Below are 25,237 nucleotides of genomic sequence, written 5' to 3'. Positions count from 1 at the left end.
GCCATTGAAAACTGCTTTAAATTCATCAGCACTAGTGCTTGCAGCAGCCTGCACAAATCAAAATGTGGGAACTACATTTTTTTACCTCCCTTTAAAAATTCCTGTCCTGGGGCTTCCCTGGTGGCGCAGTGGTTAAGAATCTGCCTGCCAATGAAGGGGACACAGGTCCGAGCCCTGGTCCGGGAAGATCCCACATGCCACGGAGCAACTAAGCCCGTGCGCCACAACTACTGAGCCTGTGCCCTAGAGCCCGTGATCCATAACTATTGAGTCTGCGCTCTAGAGCCCGCGTGCCACAACTACTGAGCCCACGTGCCACAACTACTGAAGCCCATGCGCCTAGAGCCCATGTTCTGCAACAAGAGAAGCCACCGCAATGAGAAGCCCTGGCGCCACAACAAAGAGTAGCCCTGCTCATCGCAACTAGAGAAAGCCCGCGCACAGCAGCAAAGAAAAATTTATAAATAAATTTATAAAAAACAAATGGGGTTTCCATTTGTCATTTGTGTGTATGAATTTAATGGAGACCAAAATTCCATCAACAAAGGGGCACTTACTACAATGGACTCATAAACATAGTTATTAAAAATAGTGTGGGTATATAGTAGTTTCTCCGTGACTTGAAAAATATCAGTCATACATATGATGAGAAATAAGTCTGTTCCCTGGATAGGAAATATAGAAAGTGTGACTTTGTCACTTAATAATCACGTGGACTTGGGAGAATTGACCAACTTACATGAGCCTTAAATTCCTCACTGGAAAAAATATAGTGATTAATCATTGTTCTGCCTACTACATAGTATGGGTATTTTGAAAACTACAAAGCATTATGTATATGTTAGAGATTTATCAGTGTCAGTAAATGATACTGATGTTCAAACGATTCTGATGTTCATAAGAAATGTCTGTTTGTTTACATCTACTTAGAATTCTTTAATATGTGGCATCATATAGACCAACTATTCTGTATTGATCCTTATGATGTTACAGGATGGGTCAGAAACTTCTCATTTTTCTGATAAGAGTACAAAACGAGGGTGCCGCACGCCTCAACCAGGTGTGAATCAGAAGCTTAGGTGGATTTAACTTCAGGATTCTATTGCATTGCAAATAAGAGCTTTTCCAAGCTTCTGAGACGTACTGTCTTTGAAAGTGGAATTGTCCAAGGGACAGTGAAAACATGAATTGTAGCAGTCAATAGAGGCTCAGAACTGAGATTACCAGCCTAAAACACACAGTCAGCTATGATGTGATAAGACTTTCAAGAGTATTCCGTATTTTTTGTAGCAATATCATCATCTGTATTTTATATATTATGACAGTGAGGCTCAGTGGTATTAAATGACTTGCCCATGGTCATATAACTGATCAGTGTTAGAGGTGGTACCTGGATTAAGGACATCAGATTAATAGTCTCCTAGTTGTATTTTCATCTCATGCTATAGAGTCCTGAGCCACTGAGCTGGGTTTCCTTTCAAATCATCATAGTTCTCAACTTGGTAATTCCCTAACAAGTCATTTTTTTTTTAGATTTAAAATGATGAACAAGTAATTTTTGACAGAACGATACATATGTAAGTATACTGGGTTTTTTAAGCAGCACTGCTGGGTGCATTCAAAAAATTACATTCTCATCACCATCAATACCATTATGATTCCTGTCATTAACACTGAATGGATGGATATACCATGGTAGACAAAACCAGATGCTGCCCCTGTCCATTACAAAGCTCATTATCTAAGCAATTAATCATACACATGTATATGTGCAATGGTGACAAGCTCTTTGAATCGAAGTTGCTGAGTAGTAAGGGAGCCTGTAATAGATAGAGGTGTGCAGGTCAGGAAAGTCCTTCTTGAGAAAATAACACTTGAGAAGAGATTTGAAAAATAAGCTGATGTTAACAAGACAAGATGGGAGGCACGAGCACTCTCTGGGATTAAGCAAGATGGCAAGCACAAGGGACTAAAAACAGGCCAGTATGGATAGAGGAGAAGGAATGAGATGAGTAGCAAATGAGATGAAAGACAATGTAGGCATAGGCCAGACCACGTGGAACTTTTAGATCATGTTAAGTAGTTTTCTTGTTGTACCTAAAGATCAGCGGAAAGTCATCACGTTACTCAGAGGGTATGACGTGATCAGATTTTGATTTCTGAACAGTCGTTGTGGATGCAGTGTAATCATAAGGTGGAGGGGGATCTGCTGTTGGCACAGGTAGAGGAGTTGGGTAACTACTGCCGCAGTACGAGCAAGAGATCAGGGTAGCTCAACTAGGGTCATGGAGGCTGAGAGGGAGAGAAGTGGACAGACTTGGTAAATATGTGAGAGAAAATCAATAGAGCTTCGTAGAGAACTGAATATGGTAGGCGATGGAGAGGGAGTCTTAGCGTTGATGCCTTGGCTTTTGGTTGGTGATAATGAAACAGGCACAGCAGAAAAGAAACAGGATTTGAAGGAAGTATTAAAAGTTTGGTTTTGACCTGTGGACTTTGTGGAGCCTTTGAGACATTCAACAGGAATTGTTTAGGATGTGCAGGTCTGGACAGAAATATATATTTGTGTGTCATCTGCATAAAAGGAAAATGCAAGTTACAGATGTGTATAATATTGTCTAAGAGAGTGTAGTATGAGAAGATAAGAGGACCTCGAATACAGACTTTAGAAAATCCAACTTTTCCAAGCCAGGTAGAGGAGGATATGGCTGCCAAGGAGACAAAACAGGAGGCAAGCCAGGAGTGTACTGTGTCACAGGGTCGAGGGAAGAAAGCCCTTCAAGAGAGCAGAATGGTGGCTCTTAGGGACAGAAGAGAGGGGGAAATGAGGAGCTGCTAATCAGTGGGTATAGTTTCAGTGATGCGAGATGAGTAAGTTCTAGAGATGCACAGTACAATATTGAGCCTATAGTAACAACATTGTATTTTATACTTAAAAGTCTGTTGAGAGAGTAGATTTCAAGTTAAGTGTTCTTTCCACAATAAAATAAAAATAAATTTCAATAAAAGAAGGGAAAAGAGCTCGATGATGTTAAGTGCCATGTAAATGTCAAGTTAGATGACAACAGCAAAAATATCTTTCGGCCTTAGTTCAAAGGAATTCATTGGCAGACTTAGTGAGATCTGTTTCTGTAGATTGACGGAGCTGGAATCCAAATTGAGGAGAGCTGAGAAGTAAAATGAGGAGGTTACACTAGATCCTCTCTAAAGTTCCTTCCAACTCTAAAATAATACGTGCTTTGATCCCATGCTGCTAGCCAGAGTCTCCCTGTGTCACAGGTTTCCCTACTCACCCTACTCTTGTTTAATAACAAAACTCTGCTATTGAAAGAAATGACTTGCAAAGACTGTATTACTTTAAGCATCATTACAACCTCAAAAAATTTTAGGACAAATCATTTTCATATACTTTTACATATATATTTTCTCTTTTGGAAAGAATCCTGAGCACAAAAAAATCTTGTATGAGTTTTCCATAGCACCAGTTGAAGAAATATATTTCCAAGAATTGATTTTATTTTTTGGGTCAGGACTGCAGGGATAAAATCAGGTCTAGAGTTTCCATGTGGATGAATTCGGAAGTGAACAGATTCAAAGCTGCAGTCCAGGGATGTCTCACCCTACACCGTACTGTTTTCCTTTTAAATTGAATCACTTTTTCTGGGCTTCGGGAGTTAAGAGAACACTGCCAAAGAATTGATTTTGTATGTAAGCAGAATGCTTGGGCACTGCTGCTTTTCATCTAAAGAAAGGTCCTATATTCTCACTGTCTTGGTGGGATAGATTTCTGATAAAAGGGCATACAGACCATTGCTACTTGACGTGTGATCGGTGGACCAGCAGAAACGACCTCAGCTAGGAACTTGTTAGAAATGCAGAATCTCAGGCACCACATCAGACCTACCAGATCAGAATCTGCATTTCAACAAGCTCTTCAGGTGATTTATGTTAAGATTAAAAGGTGAAAAGAACATGCATTTTTTCTCAGAATCTACTTTTTAAAAACATAGAATTCTTCGTTACTCTGCCATAATATTTAAACTTATCCATGGGCATATTAGTCATTTATGGACTGAAAATTAATCATTTTATTTTGTTTTAAAATTAAGATCTGCAGTGGAGTGCCAAGGTGACGAACAAGGTACATTTTACAGACAAAAAGTAGGTTACACACCCAGCTCACGGCAGAACACGCATTTTTCATTCCCGCTTGCCAGAGCTGATAATTACTTACACTGAACTATCTACCCTTCCTCTTTTTTATTAATAACAACATTTGTAAGTTTAATTTGAAATAGCAAGGTTACCTGTCATGCTTTTGTACAGGATTCATAAACTTTCACTATTTTCTGTCTCTTTAGCCAATTTAGGAGAACATTTACAGTTTATTACCTGACTCCTCCCTGGTGATTAACATCTGGAATGGGCAGATGAAACTCCACCCGCAGTCTCACCCTTCCTTGCTCCAGCTCTTACTCCGAGCCCTACTCTCTAACCTTTAACCAGGTCAAGTAAAGATTGCTACTGCCCCCTGCCGGCCCATTGTATTCTTCCTCCTCTACAAATCCGTGACTTGAAGAGGATGCCCAAGGATTTTGAGCCGCTGAAGAAAGCTCAGAGAAGGGGCTTTCCCTAGTAAAAAAGTAGAGAGATCCTTTGGGAACCGGCAGCTAAAATCAAACAAAAACACTCAAGGGGCGAGGAAGGCATAAAGGGCTTCTAAATTAAATTATCGATCCTCGTGAACCATTCTCCGCATATGGGCTTCTCTATGCCAATGAAATGTCCCCTCCTCTTCAGCACAGGATTCCTCTTTTGCCTCTAGCTTTCACTGATAACGAGTAGACTACCCACTCCCCTATTATAATTTCAGTACTCTAGATCCTGTTCTCTGCTTCGCCCAATTTTCTTTTCCCACGCCTAGACCTTATTTCCCTTCTCTTCTCTGCTTCAAACTCCCGTCCCGCCCACCCACTGACAGACTCGCATTTCCAGCTCAGACCCTAGCCTTCTTCACCCTCTCCATCTACCCTGACCTCTGCTCTTCCCTGGTCATCACCGCACCCCTTCAGCACCCCTTCGCGCGGAACGGCCAGTCACTCTTTGCCTTGGAAGAGCAGGAACGTCCCCTCTGGAATGCCTCTCCCAGACCCCCGCCCCAAGCGACTGAAAAAGGAAACATGCGCACTTCAGAGCTAGGAGCTGTCCGAGTGCTGAAATTTATAGGCTCGGTAAGATCACGTCTCCGTCTTTCTGTAGCCCTCATTCCAGCACAGGATTTCAGCAATTTTGCCCTCTTCTTCCTACCCACTCCAGCACGCAGAGTCCTTTCTTCTCCCTCGTTTACAACTTCTTTTAAAAAGAGAACATTTTCTAGAGAAAAGGGATTTGCTAAATAGAAAGGACATAAAACAAAAGCTACAGCAACCCGACTTCCAGCATGGCATTGTCACCAGCCCCCTTTGCATGGTGATGCGATTAAGGTAGCAGCATTTTTATTATTCAGGAAAAGCAGCTGGGGGATCCATCAGTTCTAAGGCTTTGTCTTTCCTAGGTTAACTGATGGTCCTAAGCCCCCGTTTGACCTGACCATGATGCCCAGTACTGGCACTTTTTGTTTTTTCTCAGCAAACTGTACAAGCCCAAATCTCTTTTTGCTTTTCAAGGAAACTAGATTCCTGCCAGATTTTGAGTCTGGACAATAAATAGATACTTTGTCCTAGCTTCTTTCTGGAATCATTTCGGGAATATTTTCCACAAGCATCACAGATACAGGAATGAACCGGCAGCTAGTGAACATTTTGACAGCCTTGTTTGCATTTTTCTTAGAGACAAACCACTTCAGGTAGGTGAAACGACTTTGCATGCTGGTATTTTCCACATGAAAACTGTTTGAAAGAGAACGTGTCATGCAATTTTTATCTATTTCTCTATGTCCCGGACCACATTATGTTAATTGAATAAAGGAGAGTTAAGAGTTCTTTTGTTCTTTTAAAAAGCTTAATTATGGTGGGAAGGTGGTAAATTTTTACAAAGGCAAGTTTTATGATGCATAACCCCACTCTGTGCATTTCAACGTATTTTCACAGCCAATGTGATATTAAGATACTCTGATGAGTTGCATGCTCTTTACATTTCTATATAATGGTGATTTTTTTTCTTTTTTGCTTTCAAATTCTTCTGTAAGTCATTTAAAGGGATTATTGAATGCAGTGCTTTTCATATGGTGGAAGTGATTGAATTAATTTGCCAGGAGCATGCTCATTTTATGTAAAATATAAAAGAACCCAAATTCTTAGCTAACTTGGGACTTCTATTGTATTTCGGCAACTAGATGCATACTATGAGAACTACAATTCAGGAAATTTCTTGAAATACCAAAAACATTTAAAATTTCATTTTACCACTGTACTACTGTTCAATATATTTAGAAATGTACTGCCTATCAAAACTGAATTAATATGACATCTCTGTGTTCGTGCACGCATGAGAAATGGATTATGCATAATTTTAAAAAGTGAGAAATCATTATTTGCATGCTTGCATTTTCTACTTAATTTACAAATCGTCTAATCAATTGATACCTCAAAATACCAGATTATTACCAGTAAGTGAAATAGCCATCCTAATGGCTAAGAGGTTCTAAGACAAGATAGAGATAAGAGATGTTCATACAACGAAGTGTAGGACTCTTCATTTAATTTTCACCACATTTTATGGTATTTTTTCACAGAACCAAGAGAAATGGAACATATAGCAATAATGCTATGAGTACTGGGAAAACCCACTATGTTCCTTTCAGGTTCACACCTCCTACTATGATTAAGAAAAACTGTAGGCTGGGTTTTATTAGAATCATCATCATCATCATCTTCATCACCACCACCATCACCATTATAATCAAATAATACTTGATTAATCAGATGAATCTGCATATGGGAATGTGAGTATTTCTAGGTGACTGTATCAATTTTTAACTCTTACCAAATGTTTATATCATCTTTGTACTTATATTTAATATTACTTCTTTGAAAAACCGGCAAGAATGTGGTATTTTCCTAGTGATAAGAATTAACAATATTATTTGTCAAAATACTGAAAAGAAAGCTTGTAAAATATATACTTTATGGAAGAAATCAACATTCAGTCAACCACTATGTATTGTCAAAGAATTCATTTCACTATAAACCATATATGCTCTTTTTATAAGCCTTTTAAGGAAAATGGAAGTCTGAGAAATTTTCCAATTACCATTTAGTGTTTTTGATAACGCAAAAGACAAAATGCTTTAGAAGTTCTTTTTCATGAATACTAGAGAGTCAACAATTTAAATGCTAATATATAAATAACAGCTGATAAAATGATAGAAGTACAGACATGCTCATTGTTGACCTATTTTAAAATGAAGTTAAATTTCCAAGTGAAGATTTTCTTTTAGAAAACACATTGGAAATTATTAATAGCTGAAAGCTGGAATAGAATCTAGCAGGTGACAAAATAAGCAATGGGATGCTTAATTCATGATTTACTTTGTTCTGCCCATCTTATTATGTATTTTTTATAAAAAGTAGAGGACATATTAAGGGCCGAAATGCTGGAAGAATGTTTTGGAAGTCATGGGGAAATAATTTAACACAATCACATAAATTTTAGAAATTATCTTCATTTCTCTGATGACACTAGAAAGAAACAGCTTTGTATATCTGTAAAACCTACAAGCTAAAGCTATGCATGTTGTATCATCTTAAACATCTTATGAAAGTTTGGTAACTTAGGAGATATGACTCAGGATTTATACCTTTCATCACTTAAAGTTAACTCTAGACCATGCACAAGTTAGGAAGTTGACCAAAGAGTTTATAATTTTCCTTTTCTTCTTCTTAACATATCAAATATATTTACAAAACACGATGTCAAACATTCTGTGAGCATTAGTTCTCAGGTGATAAGAACGTAATTGTTGCTAAAAGAGTTAATGATGTGTTTAGGGCAGCTTTCTGCAAAGACCATGACTCCAGGTCTGGAAAACAACCTTCGCAGACCCTATCTCCTTCAGATTTCTTGGACAAATTAATGGGAAGGACATCAGGATATGACGCAAGAATCAGGCCAAATTTTAAAGGTAGGTTTCACTGAAACTTACCTTAATTAAGCCTGTGGGAAATCTAGATGTTTGAATACTCTGAAAAAAATTTTTCAGGGCTTTTTATTATAAAATGAAAACAACAAGCATAGTATTCATTTCATTTTGGCATTCTTTGGAACTAGTTGATTTAACAGCTTAAATTTTACATGTTGCTTGCCACTTTCAAAAACTTTCCTCATTTGTGTTATGTTCCACAAAGAAAACTAACGTCGGAGATTATTGCCACATTGCCTATGTTATCTAAAGTGGGAGTGGGACTGGAAATGAATACAAGAACAAATGATGCACTTGATTTGTATGAATCGTTACACCAAAATCTTTGGTTTGGGTTTTAAATACGTACTCCCAAAATGAAGTTTACATCTCAATATATAACATGCCCTTTTATACACTTTCAGGCCTCTCTCATTTTTAAACCTTGTGAGAAAAGGCTCTAACTGAATATATTACAAAGTTTTGGTTTCCTCTTGTTTAAACATTCTAATTCTTTATTTGAAATTATTGATCTGAAGTTAACAAAGAAGATCATAGAATTGTAAAGTGCGTATGTCAAAGATGGTGGATACTTTCTTTGTTCAATTAGAAACAAACCAAAAAGTTTGGTGTTTTTGTATGTTTAACATTACAAAAATGTAATTAATAGAAATTACTTTTTAGAAATTACCTTTTATCTATTTGATTTATTTTTACTCTGAATCAGAAAAATACTGAAATAAGAAAGAACCTATTAATTGAATTGTTTTTGATGTTTTAATTTTTAGATACATATTTTAAATAAATGCATTTTATCTTGTAATTTAACTTAAAATAATGCATTGTGAAGTGCTTATATTTTATAAAAGGATAAATCTATAGTATTCTAGGTATTATGTCATAATTCATGCATCGCTTTGGTTTTGCTTATTAGCTATTTAATTGGATTGCTTTCCTTGAGGTTTGATTAATTTTTATTATTGGCAAATATGAGCATGAAAACTAAATTCAAAATTCTTTTCTTCTTTAAATGCTGCACCTCTGAATATACCCAGCTAAGGGCACATTTCATAAAGAAACATGTCAGAATTTTGACCAAACAGATGTTTTTGACTTATAGAGTATTTCCAAAAGAGACAACAGAACTTAGTTCAAAAGCTTGCTTTTGCTGAAAACAATTTTCATGTTTGCCCAATTTCATATTAATTTTGTGGTCAATGGAAGTCAATATTTGAAATAAAATCCTATGAGTAAGTATTCGAGAGTCAGCTTTTTCAATGGGCCGGCTCACTTGTACATTTATTCACTGAGCCATTCAATAACTTTTGAGTCTGAACTACATAAAGGATACTAACTACTGCATGCTTTGAAAACTTGAGAGTTGAAACAGGTTTGGATGCTACCATCAAAAATTTCATTGGACAGAGTAGATGTTATATGAATACTTATACAATAATATATAATACTAGATAGAAATAGTTAAGTAGTTAATGGTTAAGTAACATTAGGAAGTACAGATAAAATACTACAGGACTCCAACAAGAGCAGAGACGCTTTCCTATTAAGCTATTCACGGAAAGCTTCATAGAGAAGGACCAGAGATGGAAAATTGTTTCAAGTTTATGAGCATCTTGTTTAATAGCAGCTATTATTCATTATTTTCTAGAAATAATTTTTTAAAGGGAAGAAAAGTGCAAAGAGTAATAAAACAAACACCCATGTTGCCAATGCTACTTTAAGTGACCACATAGGATGAGCAATAATTTCCACACACAGCTTTTTTTTCTGGTTCTTCTGGGGATGTCACCCTTCGGAAATAACATTTCTCATGATTCTAAAGAATAAATAAATGAGGAGAATATCAAGCATAGCAAAGCATGGCCATGTTTTTGAGATCTGTCCTAAAGACCTGAGTACAGGATGTTTTAAAGACTTATAAAAGGGAAATGGGTGGATATAATTTAAGACTCTAACGTTAATGAACTGTACTGACTTTTGGCTCCCTCTTCCCTTGACTCTCCGATTCAATGAACCCTGATATTCTTTCATAACTTTTACTTACATGGACCATTTATATCAGATCAATTACCTAACAGGTCTCACAATTCTCTTTACTGTGAGGATCTTGGCTTTTCCTAGATGTAAAACATTCCCTATTATTTTAGACTAAAATGATTTTTCCTCCTTGGTGTTCCCATGAAACTTTCTATGTCTAATATAGTTCTTTTGCATATTTATGTTTTATCAACTCACCCCCGCACCGCATCTGAGAGGGCAGGGAGGTACCTTATTTATATATATATAATATTATATATATCTAGTTTATATATATAATATTATATATAGTTTCAGGTGTACAGCATACTGACTCAGGGTTTTTTTTTTTTGCAGATTATATTCCATTAGAGGTTATTACGACATATTGGGAAGGGGTGGGAACTTTTGAGGGATGAACCAGTGGTCGTAGTGGCTGCCTAGCAAAGATGATTTTAGCTGAGCTGAGGAGAAAGAAATAAAAGAAAGAGATAATAGGGAACTTGTAACAGCAAAGAGACTAGGAAGACTATAGTACTTACTGCAGTTGATTAGCAATGTATCGATGAGAAATTTTATAGAGTAGGTAGAAATGGAAGGTGATTAGGAAATGTGATTGTACCTGGAATAGTGATACGCTCCCTGTAAATGCCAAAAACCAAGCTGACTATGATAACAATAAACATGGTGATGATGATGACAATGATATTGAAAATAACAATAATGGTGATTAATAAGAAGACAAAAGGGCAAAATTTGACCACAAGTATATAAGCAAGAGCCCAATATGGGCTGTTGAGATAAAGGCTATGGCTTTTCTAGAAGCCTTATTAAATATTAGCACATTTCTCTGTTTTCCTTGCTGCCATGCATTGGCAAGGGAAAAGAAATGTATATGCACATTTTTTTCTTACTGGAAGGAATTTTTCCTGCATCCTTTCAAGTCAGTAAAGTATTTCATGTCTATTCCATATCCCTGATGGGCTCTGAAAAATGTCATAATGGGCATATATACAAGAAGGAAGATGGATGTAAGCTAGAAAAGGGAACCAGAAATGATTCAGACTTAGACTCTGTAATTGAGAGTCATTCTTAGAAACTATAGGGAAAAAATAGCTTTTCTGATGTGCTGAAGCACAAGTGTATAAACAAAGTCGTGAGTCAGAGTTGCCAATTGCATTCCATCTATGAGAGCCATAGAGACTTGGGTCAGACCGCGTCAAAACATAAATTTTCAAAATCCTCAGTTCAGATAAAAACACAAGCTATGTCCATTCACAATTACCTGTTTCTGAAACCATGGTAAATGTTGATTCTATGTCAACAGGGAAGCCTCCTTCCCCACTTGGGTGATTTGTCTCGTTGTCAGTTGATTCATCATGGTGTTATTCCATCATCCTAACAGATATTCCTTTGTCAGTATTATTGTATCTTGAAAATGCCACTTTAAACATTAAGCTTTTAAAGAAGCCAAATGAAATGCTCAAACCTGGGCAAAATGCATTAGTTCTGATTCTCTCTCTTTGAAACAAAGCCTTTATCTATTTTAATAAAATTTTCTTTGAAAAGAAAATTAACTTAGAGTTATATCCTAAGTTTCATCCCAATGTGAAAAAATACATTTCACCAGAACATTCATTTTGGGATAGGATCTGGAATAGATAATGCCAGGAGATAATTATTCCCTCCACTTCTTTGTGCAGGCCATGCACACTAATCTTTCTTCCATATCCGGAGACCTAAATTTTAAAGTGTGATGTGTGATATTAAAACGTACATTTGCATGCAGTATGGTTTCCTTTATTTTCCAAGGAGTTATCAGCTCAAAAGGTGTTTCAGATATAAGTAAGAAACAGATCCACTTCCAAAAAACTAGAGGTCTTCATGTTTCTCCCCTTGGAAAGTTTCTTGTCTGTAGCCAAGTGGAGCTCAAGCTCATGTGTTGTGCTTACCAATCCCAGGAGGGGTGACTTGAGCACAAATGTCCAGCAGAAACACTTGGAAAGAGTGATTCTCTCAGTTGGTGATAATGTAGCCCTAGTGTGATCATTTCATTGATCACTCTGGCAGATGCGGGCATCAGATATTACCATGGGTTCTGAGAAAAAGAACAGAATGCTTACAAGTCTCAGAAGTTTTTTTTTTTTTGTGCAGAAGTATTTGACTTGAGTGCAGAAAGTAGTGGAAACCTTCAGGCACCTGAAAGGGTACAGTCATTTTATATAGAATAAGACAATAGGAGATAAAAGGGCGGAAGTGATTATTGAAAGAAAAAGCTGCGTGTATCAAAGAGAAATTTATATATGACAGTTTTGTTCAGGGATGATGTTGATGAAGATTTTTGAATATCCAAAATCCACTGGCTGTGTCACAATTTATTTTAGCTTTTGTGTACTGTATGTATACCAATCAACACATTTGTATATACTAGGCTGCTACGATGGGCCTGCAAGTTGCTTGTCAGGGGTTTGAGGTAACATCAAGAAGGAGGCACCTACAGCATTCTAACACACTCTGGTAAAGTCTATTCCAAAGGATAAGTTCATTTATTGGAGTACGTCTTCCATTCCATGGTGACAGAGTAGTAGAGTGGGAGGGGCCTTGGACTTGGATCCAGAAAACCCAGGTTCATGTCCTGGTTCAGCCACTTTGGAGAAAAGATGTCTCCACCTCTCCATGACTCAGGTTTTCTTCTGAGCATCAAATGAGATCATACATCTGAATGATTTGTTTCCAACTATTAAAATTATTACAAATAATTTGAATTCTTACTACTAGTCTTCTACTTCTCTTTGATAACTGACACTGACTATGTATTCTCTTAGCCTTCATGGTGACTGGGTCCTTAAAGTTGTTTGAATTTTTTTTAATGGAAAAAAACGAGTCAAAGAAGTTCTAGCATTTTAGAGTCCTACCACAGTAACCAGGATGTAGATGTCACGTGTCTCAGTGGGTTCTCCTTTATTAGTCTGGTGGGAAGATTTCCAACCTGAAAGGGCTATTTCGTATTTCTAAATATGAGACAGAAAGGGAGCCATTTGTGGGAAGGAATCATCTTTATCCATTCAAATCTTACCCCTGATTATTTTCTTAGACTCATTTTTTAAATGAACCAAGTAAAAGACATAGAACCAATTTCGCTTGGTCCTAGAAAGGGCTCTAAATTTAATGGAAGATATATGACTGTCATTTCTGATGTATTTTCTTGTCCAGTTACTGCAGTTGCAAGGGTCACTGCACAAACGTGAATTGATTTTCTATTTTAGAATAAGTATTTTAAGGAGAACATTTTGTCTCTACAACATGGCAGGTTAAGAGCACTGGAAATGGAAGCCCATAATTTAGTTTTGGAGAATGTATTGTTCCTTGGTTGATTCTGGGTGAGTCCATATCCTTAATTTTCATTATTAAAAGAGCCTAAACATTTTATCCTGAGTTCTACAGTGCTTTCTGTTACTCCCCATGCTGAAGAACAATTCAGTCCCTTTTGCTGATAATCTGAGACTTCATTTAAAAAAATAATGGCATATCTATCAGGGTATCTCGGTACTTAGAGAGTGGACATTATAATGTGTCCAGTTGGCACTATCAGGCTTAGAGAAAAAAATAGTTATTAGCTTGTTCTTGGTGGTGTTGGGTGTTTTTCTTGGTGTGTTGGATCAGACGTTTGAAACAGGGTCTTAAAAATGAAAATATGATTGATTAAGCCTCATAACAAGGTCTTTGGAAGCATGCTGCGTTCTCCTTGGAGTTAACACCTGAGAGGCTGTCTCGACTGTAGGATGCAGCATATTCCTCATTGACTTCTTTCTTGAGAGGGCTACTCTGAACACTTGTGACTGACTGCAGACACTTTTGGCCATGTGAAGCCCATTAAAGGAAGGACCTGAGCAAAAGGAATAGGTCTCTAACTGGTATTCTTAAGTGTGAAGGACCTGTAAGAATAAAGTCACTAGATTTCCATTTTGGAGTCTAGCCTGGCCAGCCAACCAAACGTGGCCGTGGGGCAAGTATGAGAGGGAAACTGGACACTCTCTCTGACTCATGCCCTGGTTTATGCACTCAGCACTCCTTTAGGAAGTATAATACATGAGTACACCAAATGATGGCTCTGTTTTATTAACATGTCCATCCGAGAGGGAAAAAGAAAATCCTGGATCGAGTCAAAATGCGGAAACTCAATAGGCAATTATCATGAATGTGACTGGATAAGTCTTGTTTTCTATTTTTCTATTTCTTCTTTTTTTTCTATCAGGAGGCGGCTCATACTTTCTTGAGGACAAATAAGCTACACTTGCCCATGCATTGTCAAAGCAACAGAATAAATTTGCAGCAAGGGAGCACATATGTGAGCACAAAAAAATTACATGTAAAGGTTTTCCATCTTTATATTTGAATTTAAACACACAATTCGTTTGTTTATTCCTTTAATAAATAAGTAGTGAGCAGTATCTATATGCCAGGCACCATGTTCTTGCTAAGTATACAGTGGTAAACAGAAATTGAAGCTTTTAAATGTCAGTTCTCACTTCAGTAAAAACTGGAACATAATTTGTAAGTTTAATGCCGTACCATCCAGGATCTTTGCAGGAAAGAAATGACACACTCCAACAGGGTGTGGGAGGGTTTGGAAAAAACCAATCCCTAAAGGGAGAATGTAGTACTCTGGGACTGCCAGCGATAGACCCGAAGAGGCAAGGGGGGGAGTAGCTACCAGAACCTAGAGAAAGTGGCTCTACCGAGAGGCCACCTAATGAGATCTATGGAGCAATGGAGTCAATCTGTGCTGGCCTAGCAGGGAGGAAGCTAGGGAATAAATATTCTGACCTCACTCTCCTCCTGCATTCCATTTCCTTGCGGGAACCTCTCGTTGGCCAAATCCAGCTCGAAGACTGAGGGCAAGGGAGCGGAATGACGCAAACCCGGAAGGTCAGCTTCCCAGAGCACAGAGAAGAACAGAAAAGAGGAGAGTCTCTGGGGGCAAATGGAAGATAATCAGCACAAAGTCAGCATATGAGCAAAGCCACCCTTCAACCTGGTGGAGCAGGCAGCTCCCAAGCCGATAATCCGTTTAGTAAGCCTTCCTTTATCGGTCTTGGGAAAGCAGGGAAGTGAGAACGGGATATCATCTGGATATACTATCCCAATAGATAAATGATACCTCCAGATGCAGAGAAGAGAGAGGAAGATAGTGGAACGTGGTAGTTCTGTTTCCTAAGCAGACAACTGAAAGATGTGTAACCAGTGGACGGGGGTGGGGCGGGGAGGGAGGGCGGGAAGGGAGGAGGGAGAGATCTTCCTGCGGAATATACGAAAATAATTAATATAGCTTCCTTTCTATCTGATTTAATATGTTAATATGTTTGCTAATATTGTTGTGTTTGCCCCACAGTCAATCCCCTCCAGGCGCTCCATGCTGGGATGGGTTGTGGACTTAGATTTGAGTGCAAGACTTAATGCCAAGTCTCTTGGGGCAGCATTTCTGAGACACAGTCTTTCCTCCGTGCTCTTCTGTCTATACAGAGCTGAAGTAGAAGTGTTAGAAGAAAAAAGGACTGGGTGGGAGGGTTAGAAGAACATGAAGCCCAGGGGCAGAGTATGGTGCATTGTGAGGAAACGGCAGGTCTAAGGGACAGTTGCTTGTTTCCCACTCCTTGGTTGGTTTGATTACGGCACCTGAAATACAGCTACTACTCGTGGCAATTCTGCTACTTTAGGAAAACCTCAGAACCACTTTACCACCTAATTTTTCTTTCACTTTTAAAACCCAAGTATACGTAGACGATAATATAATCTATCTTCTTCTGATTTATTTACATTTAAATACTTCAAGATGCTGATTTCTAAGAACCAATTCATGCCCAACAAGGCAGCTGAGATTTCTTTTATCAGGCTTTCCCTTAGAAATAGCCTTCTTTGCGCCCCTCCGCCTCAAATGTATTCAGAAAACAAGGGGTCTGTTTATTTAGCTTTGAACCTCCAAGTCTCTGAAAAGTGAAGGATACACACATTTGGCAAACCACACTGTAACAACCCCAGTTAGAAGATACAATTCAGGATAACTTACACATACACTGCAGTGCTCACGATGGACTTCTCATATTCTATTTTTTCCTTTGAATTAATTGTGTCTTTCATACTTGAACGTTGTAGAGTATGCCAAGTCAAAGGACTTAGGATTTAATGGTAAACTAAACTGGCAACCAACCAGATGTGTTTCTCAAACCACGCTTTTCGGAATACCTGTTTTAGAGCCTGAGTCCTGTTAAAAAGGCACATAGCTGGGCCCTGCATTTCTCCAGCTCTACCTCTCCAGAAACACTGAATGATGGGATCTGAAAATACTGACTTTAATGATTTCATTACTTCCTATAGTTTAAGAACTACAGGACTAGAATGAGACATTTTTGCTCCTGTATCTGAAGAATAATATCTTCCTTATAGTATTTTTCCCAAGATAGTGTGGGCCAGCATTGCCTTACCAAATAAAGGCGGGGGGAGATCCTACAAGGAAAAAAAAATCTAAACTGAGACTCATGAGGCCTTGTCTTAACTACACGTTTGCCAGCTGTGACCTAGAGCATGCCACCTAACCTCTCTGGGATTAATTCTTGTCACCTCCAAAATAAAGGACTTGGACCAAGACGTCTAGGTCCAACTTTGATAGTCCCTAGTCTTTACAGTCTAACATCTTTGAGTATGTCCTTCTGTAAATTATTGATGCACCCACAGAAGAGCTTGGATGCATGCAATCTTCCTAGAGAATTGGTCTCTGAGAAATTATTAATTCTATCCAGAATTCTTAGCAGTTGCTGATATCTATGACTCCCAATATTTCAAGGATGATCATTATTCTCTGGAAGACTCTGGAAACTTATGAGAGGGTTACTGAAGAAATCAGCCATTCACAATTTTTGTCTTGTTTTTGAAAGGTTCGGAGGTAGCAAATTCATGTACAGAGGCTGCTTCTAGGAAAAGTAGCTAACATGTTTCTTTAGTTCAGCATCTGGCCAAAGATGTTTCTCGAAATGCTAGTCCCATGAGATGTTCTCAGATATAAGGTTTAAAATGTGAAATAAGAATGGAAATTCTGGGCTTCCCTGGTGGCGCAGTGGTTGAGAATTCGCCTGCCGATGCAGGGGACACGGGTTCGTGCCCCGGTCTGGGAAGATCCCACATGCCGCGGAGCGGCTGGGCCCGTGAGCCATGGCCGCTGAGCCTGCGCGTCCGGAAGCCTGTGCTCCGCAACGGGAGAGGCCACAACAGTGAGAGGCCCGTGTACCGCAAAAAAAAAAAAAAAAAAAAAAAAAAAGGATGGAAATTCTGCAAAACAGCCTCCAAGAGACTTCCAATATTCATTAGCATATTAAAATGTTTTGAGAAAACCTGCAGTAAAAATCTACAAATAAATAGATATTTTAAAAACTTCTTTTACCCAGGGGTTTATCCTCTACTTATTAGATCATAGATTCCTTAAATGAGTAACATTCTGGAGAACTGGTGTTTCATGGAATACACTTTGGAAAATGTGGTCTTGGTAAAATCCATAAATCTAAAACAAATTTTTTGCCATGAAAATAGGTGATGATGATGGGAAACCTACATACATATAAAATACGATGATCTGCTAGAAAGATAACATTCCTAAGAGCGGGAAGGCCCCAGCATTCGTAAATGTGGCTTTCATTTTGATACATGGTCAACATTAGCATTCTGATGCCACAAGAGAGTTACTCCACAAGTTAGATTATTATTGCAGGCTATTTATCTCCTGCTTCATTTACATGAATAAATAAGCAAGCAGTGGCATTTTGAAAAAACAAACATTGAAGACAAAAGAAAAAACATGTCAGTACAGCAAAATACTTTGATCTGATAATCACCTTCTGGTTTAGTCTTTATGATTCTTGAATGCTGAGTGACAAATACACACTTAAACAAGTGACCTTTAACCCTGAACTAAAGACATTTTTTAGCAGAATATGACAAAGTTGCATGCCTGTATGGGAAATTTCCTTTTGGATTGCCATTCTCTTTTGGGCAGTTTTCCAGGATGGATAAATCTCATATCATTTCCATTCAACTGTTTGTTGAGAATGTTTTTCCCCATCACTTCCTTGAAATTTAAAAAAATTTGAATCCATACTAAAAAAAACTTCATTTAGTAATTGAAAGTATGCAATATTTATCTCAAATAATGTGTGTAGATTTAAGGTTAAGGTCTTCACTTATTAGTATTTTTTTTATAAATTTATTTTATTTATTTATTTTTGGCTGCGTTTGGTCTTCGTTGCTGCACGTGGGCTTCCTCTAGTTGCATCGAGCGGGGGCTACTCTTCGTTGTGGTGCACAGGCTTCTCACTGCAGTGGCTTCTCTTGCTGCAGAGCATGGGCTCCAGTAGTTGTGGCACATGGGCTCAGTAGTTGTGGTTCACGGGCTCTAGAGCGCAGGCTCAGTCGTTGTGGTGCACGGGCTTAGTTGCTCCGCGGCATGTGGGATCTTCCCAGACCGGGGCTCGAACCCGTGTCCCCTGCATTGGCAGGCGGATTCTTAACCACTGTGCCACCAGGGAACTCCCCACTTATTAGTATTAAAATATATTCTAAGTTGGTCTGCTCAAAATGGATGTTTCATATAGTTAGATATATAAATTCCCAGGAAAAACTATTGAAAATTGTTTTCAATGAAGATGGATGCAGAAAGAGAAATGTCTTTGAAATATCACGAAATGTCTTGGGAAAAGAGTTATCTATATATAAAACTTGTTTATTACTAGTTCTTCCTTCATACTTTCTCTGAGTTAGTTAAATAAGCAAGTACGATTCTTTCTTCCTGTTTCTTACTCTAGGGTCCTAGTAAAATACAGAGAACAAAGTAGGGGGTGGGGAAATATTAAAGCTACCTTAGCCTTAATGGCTTCTGATCCACGTCATTTATAGTTGACCCTTGAACAATGCGGGTGTTGGGGCACCGAATCCCAGCAATTGAAAACGCATGTATAACTTAACGACGGGCCCTCTGGTATTCACAGTTCTGCATGGGTGCATTCAACCAAACATGAAGCGGATTGTATAGTACTAGCAGGTATTTACTGAAAAAAATTGGCATGTAAGTGGAGCTGTATAGTTCAAACCCACATTGTTCAAGGGTCAACTATATCTCACACAGTAGATGAAGACACATTGATGATGGGGCCATTACACATTCTGTATCAAACAAGTCCTTTATTTGAAACATTGCTTCAAGGTATCCATGTGATGGCACTGGCGTTGCTGATATTCCACTGTACAGCCCACAGATAATGGAATACCGAGGTTTAAGCTTTTCTGGTAGTTGAGGGTTGGCATATACTGGACCTTGAAGAGGAACTGAGTGAAGATTAACTATAAAGAAGTGATTTAGCACGCACTCTGTCTTCAGACTTTGTATCATATAGCCTGGGTGCCTGACTCAGATTCCTTGTTATCATTTGCTTCCAGTATCACTGAGGCTTCTGCATTTCTAGGAGGCAGACAGTGGCATCATAGTGGCAGATGGGGAGGTGGCTTTGCTGAATCCTTAGTTATAGAAGTCATGGAATATGAATAAGAGGGTAACAGTTTCCCCAGAATTTTCTGAGATTTGATTTTAAAATGAAGTATATAGTGTCTTCTCAAAATATAAAAACTTAAGAAGAGATCGTCTCTGTTTGAAAAGAAATGTCACACAGGTCCAATGCCTTGCCTGTGAATAGGAAACCCTGGCACTAAATTTTTTTTCAGGAAGATTTTTATAGATAAAATGCCACTCTTCTTGTTCTCTCTAAAATTTGAGGTCATAGCTTGTTACCAACAAGGTTGCTATGCTCTTCAGTATTTATTTTCTCTGGAATATTCCTATTATATTTTCTGGAGTTAGTGACCTCTCTGTGACCAGTGGCATACGTGACCTGACCCTTGCCAGACTAATCCTATATTATCAGACATGTTTTCTCTAGTTCTCCAAAAATAGGAGGAATTACCCACAGTCTGGGATACGTATTCCTTTTATTTCCCCCAAGCACTTACATTTCCAACATTCACATTTGTTTATCGTGCACATATGCCTCATTTAAGCTCATCCTTTATTCAAATCTTCTGAGCAAATATTCCCACTTAAAACTCAGCAGGCGGCTTCCTGTTCCATACATCTCATGATGCCAACCAAGTTTGTAACATGCAGGGCTTTCAGCAAATGTATAAATTTCTGACTTGGGACAAATATCCCAAAGCCCATTAAAAAAAGGATTTCCTCAGCAAGAGAATACACTTGTCTCAAAGAAAAAAATTCCGCATTTCTACTTGTCAACAAGACTCTGCAAATAGCACAATCACAGGCACATTTTTTATTTTCCTCCTACTGGAAACTGGGCTTCTGTGAGCCCCTGGGTGAAAAGTCTGCTATAGTACCCAGTTGCCCCAACTGAGTTCATTTAAGAGATGTCAGTGTACAATTAACGGCAATATAGTTTGCGCGAAGGAGTCTTTGCAGAACTCAGTAGAAGTGGATGAACACGTGAAGCGTCCGTGATTGTTATGAGTCCTTCACCATGGGACCTTTCTCACTCCTCCATACATTGAGAGAGCATAATTATTATATAAGAATCTGGAAGCAGGTGCTAATAATGTACCATAATAACTGCATATGTAAAGTCCCAAGAAAGCAGGTGTCCCCTCAGTGTCTAACTTTCCATATAAATGTCAGAATAAATTATGTGCGTCAGTGATGAAGCAAAGCAGTTGAGGGTATTAACAAAAAGTGTCCATCAGTGACATCGTGCAAAATGCCACATAAACTGCAGAATAACGCCTCTGAAAAAAATTACTGACTTCTGAGGGGGGATGTGGCAGGTGGAAAGAAAGCAAAGAAATACAGACTGGATAATAAATAGATCCTTCAGGAAAGCTGAGATCAGAAATAAACTCCTATGCTTTTTTTTTAGAAAATCCATAGTGCAGCTGCTCTGGGTGCCTGATTGGTTATGTCTTTATCTGAATGCACAGGAAAATCAAGCTGAGCTGTCACCCAAGGGAGTGAAGAGCTCGAATACTAGTATCCTTGAATTTCTAGGCCCCTCATGACTCTTGAAACTCTCCTGGGACTTCTCATCACTTCCGGATAAAGTCTATACACCTGTACATGGCTTACCGGGGTTTTCACGGTTAGGTTTTTCACTACATCTGTCTGGGGTTGGGTTTCTGAGAAGCAGATGCTGTGTGGAAGTAATTTATTAAGGATAAGTGAGCAAGGGAGACATAAGAGAGTGATGAAATCAGAGAAGGACGTGGGGGGAAAGCCCAGTAAGGGTGTGATCTCAAGCAAAGTCCAACAGTGGATGAGTTCGACCTGACCCCTCCGGGGAACTCTGGAGTGTAAGACACACCCCAGAGCTGTCTAAATGGAGGCAAGAGAGCTGACTTTTCATACCCGCTCTGTTAGTTATTGGGTAAAGACGGCCTTCAAGGTATGCATGGGGGGCACGGTAGGGAGAGTAAATTCCCACATGCTTCTATCTCTTCTCAGGTGGGTAAAGTGAGCTCCAGTAGCTCTGGGACAGTCCTCTGTGAAAAAACACATGTTCTGGCTACTGGAAGCAAAAGCATAGAATTTTGCCATCTGCAGCAACATGGATGGACCTAGAGGGTATTGTGCTAACTGAGATAAGTCAGAGAGGGAAAGGCAAATACTGTTTGGTATCACTTATATGTGGAATCTAAGAAATACAACAAACTAGGGAATATAACAAAAAAAGAAGCAGACTTACAGACCTAGAGAACAAACTCATGGTTGCCAGTAGGAGGAGCGAAGTGGGGAGGGGCAATATAGGGGTAGGGGATTAAGCAGTACAAACTACTATATATAAAATAAATAAGCTACAAGGATATATTGTACAACACGAGGAATACAGCCAGCATTTTATAATAACTATAAACAGAGTATAACCTTTAAAAATTGTGGATCCCTATATTGTACACCTGTAACTTATATAATATTTTACATCAACTATATGTCAATTAAAAAGAAAAAAGGATACTGAGGTGAGAGGCACAAAATGGTAAAGTGGGATCCAAGGAACTTGAGGGGGGAGCATCAATATCGTCTTCTTCAACATCACCATCCCACGTGCCCAGCCATACCCTCCCACTCTGTTCCAACCTCAGTGCCCTTTTCCCCTGTTCTCAAACCTTTTATTCCGGTGCTTTGCACTTTCATTTCCCTTCACCATGCCTTCCTTTTCAGCAGCCTAATTCCTACTCATCCTACAGACTTAAGCATCAATACCATTTCCTCTAGAAAGCTTCCCTTACACTACTAAGTCCATCCTCTCCTACATGCTCAGTCTTCAAGCTCTCTTGTGATGGGCTGCTTCCCTGTCCCTTTCCCTCCTAGAAGAGTTCAAGGAGGCCAGAGATTGGACTTATATCATTCTTCATTGTACCTCCAAACACCTGACGGTAGGTAGAAGCCAATAAACACGTATCAGGTGAATATAAAAATGTACAACACCAATCATTAACCACAGAATCTGTACTAATGCAAAGGTGGGTGTGAGCATTTGAACTAAAATAATAAATTATTATCTAGTATCTGTGATTCTTTCAAAATGCACAAAGTCTTTTGCCACGTATGATCTCATTTCACTCCTTACACATTTCTCATGATGGAAAACAGCTGTAATTTTGTTTACCATTCTTGTTATTTAGGGGGGAGAAAAAGTTATCTCGTTACCCGACAGGACTTAGACCAACACTAGCTCTCCAGATACATAAAGCCTAAGATGGGGAGGAATGTAGGCCATCATTTAGAGAATGATGACAATGACACTCATTCTCGATCTGCAATACTTTATTGAAGGTATTTTTAACATAGATGTCCCCCCTTTTTATTCCAGGATGATTCTAATTTATCTTCAAAGTTGCAGGTTTTTGTGTACTTCCTGTCTTTGTAGGAGTTTAATAAATGTTTAATGTTGAATGAGATGAGTGGATTCATTCACATATAGATATATATCAAGCATTTATTATGCGTATGTCACCGTGCTAGGCACCAAGTAGAGGAGAATTAAAAGGCAAATTGTTAACGTACCAGCTTTCTAACCTCCAGCCTTTCTATCCCAGCCCCTCTACTTTGCCACTATTTCAGGACCAACATCCCATGTCTAAAAAGCTTTATTTTCCATGCCCAATACTGAACAGGGATTATGGTGGCATTAAGGTTACCCAGATAGAATCCACTGGCCTGAGGCAACTCTCCTCTTCAGTGCATGAAATGTTTAGTGAATAAAATCAATACACCCAAATGTTAATTTTGGATATACCTGAATTACCAGTAATTTCCAACTGCTAAAGTAATATCAGATTTACTTCATGGTTATAGCATTTAACTCCTTCCAACCAGCAAGCCTGTGGTTGATTCTCCTCTAGAATTGTCCTTTTGAGCCTTCCATCTTCATCAAAACTTGCAAAGTGGTTCTCAAGTTACAGGATTCTCCCAGATTATGAAACAATGGACCAAAAATCTTTATAAAGCCTGGAAGGCCCAACTAAGGTAGTTACTACTAATGATAATGTTTCTATTTCTCTGGAGCCTTAAACATGTGAGAGCTCAATCTGCAGAAGAGAAGAAGAAGTAGCTCTAGGCTTCATATAAAAGGTGATGTTCCAATTGGGTCTTGAGAGATGCATAGGTGTTCAAGGAATGGAAAGGGGGACTTCAGGTAGGGAACTCTCATGTCTGGAAAGAATTTGATTATTTGGGGGGGATAACAAAACATAAGTATAACTGAAGGAATTAAAAGGACGGAAGTCATAGAAAATGAGGCTAGAGAATGAAGTTAGTTAGGGCTAGAGTGTTAAGCTGATTATTAAGGCATTAAGATCTAACCATAGGTAACAGGAAGTCAAATCAAGGTTTTTAAGCAGAGAAAGGGCATGATTAGATGTGGATTCTAAGACGGTAACTCAAGATGCCTTTAGAAGTGTATGCTAGAAAGATGGGGGTATCAGGGAATCATGACATTCACCCACAAGAGAGAAATGATGACAGTTCAGGCTTAGGCTGTGGGATTAGAAAGGGGAGGCTAAATTAACAAGATAAGTTCAAGTCAAACTGCATCAGGCAAGATATAGAGGGTACAAGAGAAAGAGTCATGTTTGACTCAAGGTTCCAAGTTAAGCAACTGAGCAGACGGTGTTCTCATTTACTCAAAGAGGAGACGTTAGAGGAAGAAGATGCTAAGGAGGATATGAGTTCAGCTTTGAGCATGTTTTTGAGATGACCGCCACATAGATAAATAAATCAATCCACATAGAGATGTCTCATCTGCTGTTGAAAATATTAATCTGGAGCCAAAAAGAGATATCAGGGCTAGAAATGTAGGAATGGGAGTCATCAGATCATGAGAGTATTAACTAAGATCACTCAGTGCAAATGTGCAGAATGAAGAGAGAGAGGATTAAGGATGAGACTCCCATGAACATGAACACTGATGGAATGGGGGGAGAGAAGGACTCGACAAGGAATATGAAGGACTGGTCACAACATCTGGAAGAGAAGCAGGAAAAAGATGTAGTCATTGATGTCAAGGGAAGAGAGAGCTTTGAGGATGAGGAAATCAAACCTGCCAAGTGCAGCAGGGATGTTGAATAGAAAGAGGCAAGGAAGTGGGCAATTGGGTTTGGTCAGTGGGACATTTTTGACCTTAGCGAGGGCGATATCTCTAGAGCACTGAGACCAAAGTCCAGATTGTAGCTGGTTGTAGAGTGAATGAGATTGGAGAAAGTAGGGGAAAGTGAGTTTGTAGACTTCTCATTTAAAAGACTAATGCCAGCATATGGTATTTGTTTTTCTCTTTCTGACCTACTTCACTCTGTATGACAGACTCTAGGTCCATCCACCTCACTGCAAATACTGTATGCTAACACATATATATGGAATCTAAGAAAGAAAAAGAGGTTCTGATGAACCTAGGGGCAGGACGGGAGTAGAGACGCAGACCTAGAGAATGGACTTGAGGATACAGGGAGGGGGAAGGGTAAGCTGGGACGAAGTGACAGAGTGGCATG

At 38.8% G+C, this 25,237-nt stretch overlaps 1 protein-coding gene across 3 annotated transcripts in view; it reads left to right on the top strand.

The window, feature by feature from the left end:
* The first annotated feature begins 5,777 nt into the window (after positions 1-5,777).
* The window catches only part of GLRA2 (glycine receptor alpha 2), a 194,275-nt gene continuing 174,815 nt past the window's right edge, over positions 5,778-25,237 (top strand). For 2 of the 3 annotated variants that reach the window (XM_060002824.1, XM_060002823.1), the window contains exons 1-2: positions 5,778-5,845; positions 7,989-8,122. In XM_060002824.1, the coding sequence (XP_059858807.1) occupies positions 5,778-5,845; positions 7,989-8,122 (202 nt within the window). Of the gene's footprint in view, positions 5,846-6,923; positions 6,944-7,988; positions 8,123-25,237 lie in introns of those variants that run through there. The other variant, XM_060002825.1, reaches the window with a different exon arrangement.

Source organism: Delphinus delphis, chromosome X (assembly GCF_949987515.2).
Source record: "Delphinus delphis chromosome X, mDelDel1.2, whole genome shotgun sequence".
Classification (NCBI taxonomy): domain Eukaryota; kingdom Metazoa; phylum Chordata; class Mammalia; order Artiodactyla; family Delphinidae; genus Delphinus; species Delphinus delphis.
Note: the sequence above shows the minus strand (reverse complement) of the source record. Positions and strands in the feature narration are given on the sequence as shown.